This window comes from Opisthorchis viverrini (assembly GCF_000715545.1).
Source record: "Opisthorchis viverrini unplaced genomic scaffold opera_v5_174, whole genome shotgun sequence".
Taxonomy (NCBI): domain Eukaryota; kingdom Metazoa; phylum Platyhelminthes; class Trematoda; order Opisthorchiida; family Opisthorchiidae; genus Opisthorchis; species Opisthorchis viverrini.
In genome coordinates, this window is record NW_008751832.1 from 141,525 (window position 1) to 153,113 (window position 11,589).

An 11,589-nucleotide genomic window follows, 5' to 3' on the forward strand; every position below is an offset into this window, starting at 1 on the left:
CGCACACAACTGCAGGTAATGACTTCATATATATATATATATATATATATATATATATATATATATATACTGTACATCCTCACCACGACTCGAGTGTTTTCCAAGTAAACGGTTGCTAAATCTCTCATACACCTGCCTACATAATAAAACAATCAACATAATCAAAGAAGTTGGTATGTTGGTCACTTGGGTGTCATTTTTGAAAATATGTAGTTTTTTCCAGATGTACACAAAAACTCGAAGTATCTATGATGTCCAAAGGTGTATCAAGAACCATGGATATTCTCTTGCTCTCTTATTCCGCTTACTGGTTATCTTCACATGAACATATATTTCACAAGTATCACTCGCATTTTTCGGAACTCACCGGTACTTCCGCTCGTGTAACACACGAGGAACAAATCGTCAGGATTTGGCTCCTTAATAAAAAGGAAATCATGGACTAAAACAATCCGTTTGGTAGTACTGCATAAAAAGTAGTTAATTAGTTCCGCGGATCTTTCCTGGGCAGGACGCAGACAAACAAACCAGACCCGCAAAACCAACCGAAAGGACGTTTCCAAAGGAAGTGCTTACGTGTGAATAATGATATTGTGACTAGCGTATGCATTTAGGACCAATGGAAATGAAACGGCTGCATTCCTTCTGAAAACTGAGTAGTGCTACATACGACACTTTCCAATGCTGTTTGACGTATCATTGTTTTTATTATTATCATTATTATTATTATTATCATTGACAGAAACATCAGAGGAGAACACTGATGCTTCACTACTGTACAACCAGGTTAGTTTATTTCAATGGAGTGTCGTAAGCCAAAGAAGAAATGAGGCAGGGAGGATGACCTAGGGTTAGCCTACCACAAACATCGCAGTTGCCCGCACCTCCAGCACTCAGTCGGTCAATCGGCATAGAAACTGATAGCAGTCACCATTTTGTGGATTGTCTCCAGCCAAAACAGGGAGGATCATGTAAACCTCATCCTTGAGCGCAACGGCACTCAAACTTTTTGTAATATTAACCTCTTCAATGCCAGAATCGGTTTACCTCTATGTTCCCTTGATCCGGATTTAGACACGGAAATCAAGGCTCTTCTCGGTCGGCGATAACTGTACATGCCTAACCTACCACCCATCCAACTTAGCTAGCGTTGCTGGATATATTCTTTAAGGGGAATGCTCACTGCTTCACCAAGGCCCCGTGTCCTGATTACCTCACTCCGAATTCGCTGGTTCCAGCAGACCCCGGTCATAGTTCTGATAGATGAGTGGTCATATACCTCTGCCCGAAGTGACCAAGTCTCGCAACTGTACAACGATATAGCCTGAACTGTAGTTTGATACACTCGTGAAGTCAAGAAACACCAAGATTTTACGGAGCCTATACGTACCCCGTCACTATAACATCTAACGAAGTGTAAAAATGTGGTCCACAAGAACACTTCCCGTCGGGAATCCTGTATGCGGTTCTCGGATCCGTTTGTGGCGCGAATTGAAAATATTGATTTCTTTACAATCTGACGAAACCAAGCCAATCAGATGTTAATACTCATATGAGCATTTCTACTCAATGTCTTATACAAAACCACAACCTTGTGGGATGTAAAATAAGGCAGTTCAGTATGCTACTACACGAAGTCTGCAAACAGCATACAAACGAATGAACTGAGTTGAGAATGTAGCCTTAGAGAAATATATAATTATCAGTAGTCAGAAATAATGAACGAGAAGGTAGACTATTCAAAAGAGGGTGAATAAATGAGGTGTAAGATAAATGAAGACGAAAAACAAATTTGGGTCCCTTTTTATTGGCATACTATTGCTCATAAGGTTGACGGAAATTATTCTCCAACCACGTATTGGTTCTACCTTTAGACTCATCTGGTAGGTGTAGAACACCAACTTATCTACGTTCTAATTTTCCCGAAGTTGAGTAAACGACAGGTCGATTGAGAAAGCAACTTCGCTTAACGCTGCGTGCTCTAACTCCCCACCAAACCCCAGCACGGTGATTACTTGATAAGTTGGTATTCTACACCTACCAGATGAGTCTAAAGGTGGGTAGAACCAATACGTGGTTGGAGAATAATTTCCGTCAACCTTATGATCAATAGTATGCCAATAAAAAGGGACCCAAATTTGTTTTTCGTCTTCATTTATCTAACGGTTGACGTTAGATCCGATTTGAACGATCTGTAGTTAAAAGTCAAAATCTCTCGATGTGTTCCTTATCGGACGACCTCCACATGGTTTTCAGACTTTGCTCATCCATTTTGCTCCACTATCTGATTCATGAATCTGACTTACTAGATTTCGGGATTCCGGTAAAGTGTCTAAACAGACTACCTGAGGCCGTGAACAGTTGTGACAATTGTGACCACATTCAGGATAAAATCGACTTCATATTTTCTCAGGTAGGTTGTGCGATTGGTTTCCAAGCCAGATAGCTTAGGTAGTTGTCACTCTCTGGTGAGCTTACCTAATGAAACCGACCATAATTGGTTACAAACAACATTCTCCTCATCTTTTACACCGAGCCCTGTGACTAAATTCTTCTAGGTCTAAGGAAACCGACATTACCTTACAGCCACTTGATTGGTGGACTGATAACGGGACTGTGTTAACAGAGACGATACAGAGTATGCATCTGATCCACTACTAATCAGAGTGACGCCAGTGAGAACAGATTCACATTCACACTGCTGGAATAATTCTTCGAAAACTATGCACACATGCTCAATATTTTCTCTTTGTCAAGCGTAGGCATACGCTTCCCGCCGAAAGGAATGTACATTGGTCTGTGTTGTGAGAAAAAACTCAGCCAAATATGGTTCCAGCAACTAAACTACTTGTGTTTTGGCTTTACATTGTACTCATCCCCGTCAGACACAAATCACGATGTGGCGATCCACTAAGAGCACTACACATGTGAACAGTTCGTGCGTGGGTGTGTTCACATTTGTTGACATCTGCAGACCACTCCACACGTCACCGGTAGATGACCTTGTCTAATATGCACTTTCGGTTGTCACACTATTTCGCTCTCACGGTTCACACCATGTCAACTTACCTTTTGTTCATACATGCGGCCTCCCTCTCTGTCGGTTTTAGTTCTCTCACACAAGCCAGTAAAACCGTCGAGCATTTCGTCAACATAAGCACTAAGCATAGCAATTAAGTAGTGTGGGATGATTGCTCAAAACCCGCAAACAACCCACTACCAGTTTCGCCACGTACAGGGCTCATCAGATAGGCGTAGTCTCGGGAAGCTGAGAAAATCAGTACAAACGTTAATAGCAGTTTGGCTGAGTGATGGATTATGGACTCATATGAATGACGAAACTGCTGAAGACGCTGTTGGTCAATAGCACATATGAGACTTTGTTTAATAACTCCGTAACAGATACTCGAGACGTCCTGCAAGCTGCCCATTTCGCAGAAGAATATCAGTGTGCTACTGACCGCAAGGGACTGCGAATAGAATCCGGCTCCAGCTTAAAACGCAATTGTTCTCACGTTTTGTTCTGCCTAAGCAAGCACTCCTAATTCACAACTGACGGTCGAGTGTTACTTTTCCTCATTTAGTTGAATTCTGTCGACCAGCCTGTGTCCATCCACGTCTGCTCCCTCCAGTTTTTCCATCACACTGCGAATGTCCTATCTGTGAAAAAGAAAAAAAGCTGTACCTCATCCATTCCAACGCCACAATCGGCTTTCCCTCCATGGTATTTTAGTACCCCTCTTGTGGTTACTACTGCCGCACATGAAGCTCTATTTCTTTCAGTTGAACCTGATTTGGTGTGAGACACCTGGTCAGCTTATTGCTCAATGCATTAGGGACTACTCTGAGCAATAACGTGCGGGAAATTCTAGAATTTCAAAAGCTCTATTCTCCCAGCTTTGTCAAGCGTTTTCCAATTGAATTCATGCTCAAATATGTCCACCTCATCCTACCATTAGAGTCTTCATGCAGCAATTTAACACCAGCTCGATTTTTTAACATCCAAAGCCTGTTTGGGCATCAGCTTGATGGTGATTCCAAAACGGTATAAAGGATTCTGCTTAGACCTGAAATCGCTTCAGGCACTGCGTTAGGATATTTCTCCGCTCAAATCCGGGCACTGGTAACTCCCTCCACTTGTGCCAGATCGGCGTATTAGTGAGAAAAAGACTATCAAACTGAGTCTTCGTAATCACTTACGGGAACATCCTTTTCTTTTCCCAAACCTCGAACCTGAAAAGTCAGCGACAAAATAAAAATGAGCAACACTGATTTCTTCATACGTTGTGCAACAGACACTGACACAATTCTAATTGAACTCCTATATTCAGACATCTCTATTTACATCTGTAGAAACACAATTCAGGTTGGCAGGTAAAATAACACGGGAAAATATGGGCAGGTTCTCGTGTTTCATCAAGAATCTCCTTACATCTAACTCCAACTTTGCCTGACTCTAACCAAAACAGTGCTCCTAGTGGATATGAGAATGTTCAGAACTGTTGGACTTGCTAAAATCGCAAAGTCGAGGTTTACTTCTACACCTTCTAACAGATGAAACGATACTGTACTGCACCTGTAACCTCCTGTTTATCCACGACAAGCGAATTGGTCCCTTCTTGGGCATCCCTGGACAGACATGGTTGTACGGTCCTCTCTGGGTAGACAGAAAACAATGGACCGACGACATATGTGCTGTACTCACTGACGTAGTGTCAGCACTCGCTGCAAGGCTAACATAGTTAGGTCTGCTAATGTCTCTACGAGGTTGTCCGCCAATCCTATTCGCACATCCGTCTTCAAACAAATTGCCTGTGCTATAGATATGTTCAGACATCACGGTGTAACCAATAGTGTGACCGATTAATCCACAAAGCCAACCACCCACTATCGTAATATTTCGTACCAGTATCATACAGACTCAATACGTAACAATCAACTCACCAGCATCTCGGCAAACGTGAAAATCGCAACCGAATCTTTGGCTTTCTTCATCAATTTCTTGCGATCAGCCTCATCCATCTTGATAACAACGAGATGACTCATGTATTTGCTCCCTTGCTTTAGTATGGATTCGGCACGTTCGAATGTATCACAAACGACCAAAGAGATCTCCGCTGTATATACAGATGTAATAGTATAAAAAGTTCTTTTGAAGGTCAATATAATTAGAGGTCATCCTCATAGAAATCCCCCCAACGGGCACATAAAACTGCAGATTTCACAGCACAGGACATAGACATATGGCGAACGTTTAGCAAATTTATGTACTCATTTCCCACAAAACCATTAGTTCTCACACCTTAAGCAGTAATGTATTTGGTCGGTTTCATTCAGTGAAACATAGCACGTCAACGGAGTCAACACAACTTAAAGACCCAAAGTGAAGGTTGAAAAGGTAATGAATATATTTTGAAGTTTTAGCGGGTCGCGAGGTCTGTAGAATTCACGTCCGAATTATTCTCCGTCGAACAAACATCCTCATGTCCTGACGCAACCATTCTGATGAGTCCACAACAAAGGGGGAAGCGCTCACGTCGCATGTAAGGTAACTGGGGCCAAACCCCCGACACAGCTGAGGTTGAGCCCTGCTGATGAGCCCTAGTACGACCGAAACTCGAATCCAGATCTTCTAACACCTGGTGTGGACTCACCGAAATAATTGCACCAGGAGAAGAAGAGAACTGTCCACATAAGAGTGATGTGGGACTTGAAAGTATCAACAGAAGTTTCATCCTACTGAAAATTTGTTATTAAAAATAAACTGTTTTAAAACAGACTGACTCTATCCGCAGAAATTGAGAAATGCACCTAATAGCCGCACACATGAAATACTCTGTTGAGCAATGAAAATTTTTAAAATTGCATGGGTATAGGTAGTCCAATGACGAGTCGATCACACAGAATTACGCGACTTGGGTGGTTGCCCGTATTGTGGTGGTGCTTTGGCCTGTTGCTACCGTTCAAGTGTAGTTCAGTGTGTTTGGTTATCAACTTGAAACAGAACCCCACACATCGAATTCTTGTGTGTTAGAGCATCAGCTGACGGGCCTTCGTAAAGTCAAATAAATGGGTGTTTTGGTGTCATGCAATTAAGCTCGGTCGTTCCAAAACTAGAGAATTTCAAGTGACCCCCAAATCACCAACTCAAGAAGCCACTAATTTGACGGTCAGTTCTACACATTAGAAATAGCAGTTAACTGCACCCAAAATGGTAGATTCCAATCATTCTAATAGTGAACAGTTTCTTGAGGAGGTCTTACATAGTCGATCCCGAGAAAACACCCAATCAGAAATGCGCAGTTGTGGAAAGCTTAACCAATTCCACATAACTTCTTCAGAAGCTGATCATATTAAACGATCTAACGTGCAACAGATCTGATATGCTTACTAATGGAGACTTTATCTACCATTTTTGTTTCTGAATAAGAGGGGGCGCTGCTCATCCGACGGTGACATGAGAGTAAATGGTTTTAAAAAAATTACGCTAGGAACAATTAAACCGGATGTTGGTTTCAACTTTTAGTGCCAGTTTGCAGGGGCACAGTTTTCACCACTTCTGGGTTATTTTAACTAATCGGGAACACCACAGCTCAGTGGAAGAAGAGTCTTTTTCATGACAGGTGCTCGAAACCCAAATACATATTATGACATTGTGACGATTAAATGACATAAAACTTACTCTGGTTCAGTATATGATGCAGTGCTTCTTCGCCCAGTGTGTCGTACAGCGGTACAGTTATCAATCCATAATATCCACATGCGAGCTGTGAGTACACCCACTAGACATAAGATAGAAAGGCGAAGGGGTTGGGAATATCTGATCCACTATGATCAGTTGAGTTCAACCGATCAGTTTAACTGAGAGATAAACGGTGGGGGTTGCTCGCGCTACATGAATCTTCGGGTTCGGAGATATTTATGGAAAGTAAATTTTCTGAGGCAAAAGATAAAAGCACCATATCCTCCATATCGTCTGTAATTTGCCGACGCTTCTTCATGATAGGGCTGCTAGAACACGTCTAGCTGTTAGCACCAAAGGGCTTTTCAGTGTTCACATCCTACATGTTACCCAAGGTTGTCCCACGCCGAAAAGTCGGGATGCATTCTAGGACCATTTTTTTCTTATGGAGAATTATCAACACTGTTCACCTCACAGTTAACCACGGAAGGCAGACGCCGTGACATTGGTATTTCATGCCTGCATCTTTTGGCTGAGACTGGGTGATCAGCTGTGCGTTTAACTTGACCTACTTCTCCGCTACTCTTCACTCCAATTGATTCATTGTTGACGGACTCCTCGGATGAAGACTTCTCATGCGGATACCTTTAGATACCTTCCTGCGTGAGCCCATTACTCGTACACCGGCAAAAAAATTGCTTGGCATCTTGATAAACCGTCAAGTGGTTGTCCTTGGCCTACTGATTTAAATGTATGGATTTATATTTATTTATATGTAAGGATATCAAGATCAGGTGGAGCTACGAAATCTTTCCAGAAGACAGAACAGCAACCACGCCCCACACTTCATTTGAGATTTCATCCTGTAAGTAAAAATCATTTGTTCCAGAAAGCCGAGGGACACTACACATTCCTGTTGAATAACATAAGCATCACAACTAGTGATGAAGACTGTACGCGTCTGCTACTAACATGCAACTAAACGGGATATGCCACCAATCATCCTTCCGTCAAACCATTCATATCAAATGGTCGCATTTATTATGGCTTCTCAGTATGGATCGTATTCATTTTCGGAATGAACCTTCCTGTAAAAGTACTCAAAAGTAATATATTGCCATCAAACTATAAGTAATCCTTTCAGACGGGATGCAGTTCAATTTTCGATATGAGAAATGTCACACACCAGGGCCTGTGTAATGTGAATCATAACATTTAACCTCATGGTGATGATACACTGTAGCCTTCTAGAACCTGAGAGAAGTATTCTATGTTTCGTATACCACAGCGTGACTGTACAACAGGGGCTTGGACGTTTTTCGTATAACCAGCGTACTCAGCCTGAACTGGGAATACATGTTTTTCTGAAATGTCACTAAGCCACTCATATGGCTGCTGAAAACTCCGTGGCAAGCCGTTAACGCTTTTGTCTGTCTTACGGCTCACTAGACAGGCCCATTTCCCGAGATTCCGTCTATTCCACATCCACCTGGAACACAGTATAACGCAGTATATTTTATTGACATAATACTAAACTAAGCACTTCAGTTTGACTCACAAATGAGTTTATTTAGAACGCTTCAGTAGAAACATAGTTTTGTCGAGGAGCAGCCGAGACCGGTATACAACGGAGCTCCGGGAGGTTGTAGCAAAGCAAGGAAAAAGAGCGTTACTCCATAGCACAAGTGTCAAAATGTAGAGATCCAGTAGCAGGTTTCCTGGTGTACCCATCAGGACCAAGTAAGCCTCAGGTTATCGTTTACGAAAAGATTAATTTTAACCAAGTAAGAGTCCAAACTACTTATGATGATCAGCTTCAGACAGGGCATGATATAAGTCCATCGTACGGTGCATCGTACGGTAAAGTCGGTAAAATCCTCTGACCTATTATAATATTGTCATTTAAGTCTCATAACAATAGGCGAAAGCCCCCGCATGCCGAAACAACGACAGATACAATAACGAGGTCAGAAGTTCAGGCACGTCACACTGGTCACAGGGCCACTCCAGGTCGTCTGCAGTTTTGAAATAATACTGACATCGATCAAAAGAAGTCAGCTAGCCGCAGTGTAAGATTTTATGGTACGGATATTTGACATGCCATTGCTGTGACAGCCGACTCACATGACCTCTGAAGCTGCCCTGTACGCGCGGCACACACTGCTAGAGCCATTCAGGCCATCGCTCCTGTTTGGTTGTCTCGTGTGGTGCACGCATTTTCCTGACGAGGTTCGAAGTTGGGTCATGACTGAGTGACTTGTAGGTCATTTAGTAGTTGTCATTTAGTAGTTGTTTGGCCTTTTCACTTATCCTTTATCACCTTGACGCGTCTTTTGTTTACCGGCCATATTATGTTTGCTTCATCCTTTTGTAGAATGCGTCTGAGTACGTCTCGTTCTTGTTTGGAAATCATATGCATGTTTCTATTCCGTGTGAACGCCGGTAGGATTGTCTGTCGAATCGGTTGTTCAAACTCATCCCATAGTTCGCTTGATTCCAAAGCGAGTTCTAAGCTGGATAGGTAGCCGTTGTGGGACGCGTTCTCAACGTTAAAGTTGTGTCCTCTCGAAAGAGGTTCTTGCTCATCCATGCTGAGTTAGCGGCCAGTCCAGTTTTTGATCCCAATGCCGTAACTGTCATGTTTGCTGTTTAACGTGATTTCCCATAATTTCGTTCCTATGGTTGCTCTGCTTTTGATCTTGGCATTATCTACTCGGCGTCCGATTGCTGCTCCAAGTTCTGCCAATTGGTGTGGACCAATTTTAGCCAGGCAGCTTGTCTTGCCCTCGTTGATTCGTATTTTCTGGAACGGTTGTGCGCGTCTGTGATCATTAACTTCACCATTCGTTCTATATGTTCTATTTAACCAACATGTAAAATTGTGGTACAGCAATCCAGTTTTTCGAGAAATGGTTGAGTTATTTGTCGGGTATTTGCCACTATAGCAGTTTACTACATTGGTGGTTGTACGACGATCGGTTTCGACCAACTTCTCCCAGGCACGTCCGTTACTTAGGAGCAAGTGTGATAAATTTAGTTATTGTCTATTCAAGAAAGGTTGCTGTAATTTGAGATTTTTGTAGATACTACGGAACGATGGTGTTAGTAGAAGCAGCAAAGAAGTAGTTACTCAGAATAAATGATAGGTAAATTATTAGCCTCGCCTCATAAGCAAAAACCTTTCTAGATTATATGGGACCACCAATAAAGATGAAACAGCCCTCGACCCGAAAACCATGCAATTAGTCCAACTTACTTCGGGTAAGTTTCTCCCATAAAGCCCAACAGTAGCTCTGCTAGGAAGAATAGAACGAAGTGCACTCCCGAAGGTCAAAATATCTCCTCGTGTCTGCAAGACAATTTGATGTGATTGTTAAAATTCAAGCATGATGTTACTTGATTGTAGGTGTTCCACACGGCTGCTGAACCAAAGTCGCTCCTGTGTCCGAAGCATGGCTGATCACCTGTGAAACAAAAGATGGTTTTTCATAACTGTAGTTCAATAAAATACCGGATTCTCGTATAAATATACAATGTGGAAAGCAACTTTCGAAGCCCCATGTCAAAAGACTTAATTAGTTGAAACCCAAGACTGAGAAAGATTCGTGTGGTCAGACTTAGTTCCAGGATGATCACGGTTGTACGATTCTTCAAAGTTAATTGTCTGCATGTGAGACAGAAGATTTGGAGGTTGGTCCACGGATAGACATTATCGACGCGACAACGTTAAGGATAGAATTTGGAATCTTGTTATTACCAAACCGATGTCGTGACCTATCATTTCAAAGACTCCTGATTTACGCTGGATGTGGCCGGTGCGCTACTGAGCTGTCCAACCAGCTAGAAGAGACGACAACAGCTGATTGATGCAGATCTGAACCAGCCTGACTAGGCAGGACTTGTAAGTAGAAGATAACTCAACAGTACCCAGTGGAGTTAATCAGTGACCAAACTGATACGCTAACTAGTCACACGCTGAGGTACGAAAACACTTTTGAAGGCAGGAGCGATATCATATATCTACCATTCCTCTGTCATTCTATTCATCTTCCAAATTTTCGGTACTAATTTCTCCAGACTAAACAGGCCCTTCGCCCTTCCGTGCAAGACAGTCAGCATCGCGTGTGTTGTTAACCTCCAAAAGGTTAATTTCGTTTCCGATTTCACTTTATGGTGAAACAGAGCAGTTTAAACCCAGTTATGGTGCTGCTGGCAAATTGATCATTACGCTGCAAATATCAGGTCAGCCAAAATGTTCTTAGAAGTGTTTCGTCTTCTGAAGCACTCGGCTGGATATGGTGTGGAATTTCGAGGTGTCGTCCTTCATAATAAACATACTGAACCGCAACTTTCTTGGCCAGATGTTGCTGATGCATTATAAAGGAATTTGATTACTTCTACTTGCCACCGTCTATTCCGTTTTCTGGGATTTTTAGCCAACATCTTCCTCGGTTGGGCATCACACGAGAGGTCTTCTCATGAAATTGTACTATTCCTCGCTTCGACCAGTGGCATGTATCACCAAGAGATTCAGCGTGAATTGGGCCGTATCCTCTTTTTGGAGACACATAGTCAGCCGCTGAATTCACATCATGTTGTCTCTTGGAACAGACTTCATTTGGCCCACCAGTTGTTTTCACCTTCACAAACTGCTCAGCTATTTGCTACTGGTAAACTTATTTGGAGGCTAAATCTTGCAAGCGGTGGATAATATAACAGTCTTTTAGCTGTTAGGAAACGAGGTACAGCATGGTTAATACGTACGGCATGAATTGTTGCACCAAAAGGAGCGACATTCCTGATCACGGGACCGCCGATTGTAGCCAACTGCTATAGAGTCCAACTGAGTGCATGGTTTGGAAGGTTCAGGAAACACGACGCTTATGTTTATGCAGAATGTTCATGAT

At 42.5% G+C, this 11,589-nt stretch overlaps 1 protein-coding gene across 1 annotated transcript in view; it reads right to left on the reverse strand.

Annotated features, from left to right (window-relative positions):
* Positions 1–10,144, reverse strand: part of T265_14318 (hypothetical protein) — a gene marked incomplete at both ends in the record, with an annotated part of 33,756 nt that extends 23,612 nt beyond the window's left edge. Inside the window, 6 exons of the mRNA XM_009173114.1 lie at positions 368–419; positions 4,201–4,233; positions 4,945–5,117; positions 6,683–6,782; positions 9,939–10,031; positions 10,079–10,144. Coding sequence (XP_009171378.1) covers positions 368–419; positions 4,201–4,233; positions 4,945–5,117; positions 6,683–6,782; positions 9,939–10,031; positions 10,079–10,144 — 517 coding nt within the window. The remainder of the gene's footprint in view (positions 1–367; positions 420–4,200; positions 4,234–4,944; positions 5,118–6,682; positions 6,783–9,938; positions 10,032–10,078) is intronic.
* Between the last annotated feature and the right edge of the window lie 1,445 nt (positions 10,145–11,589).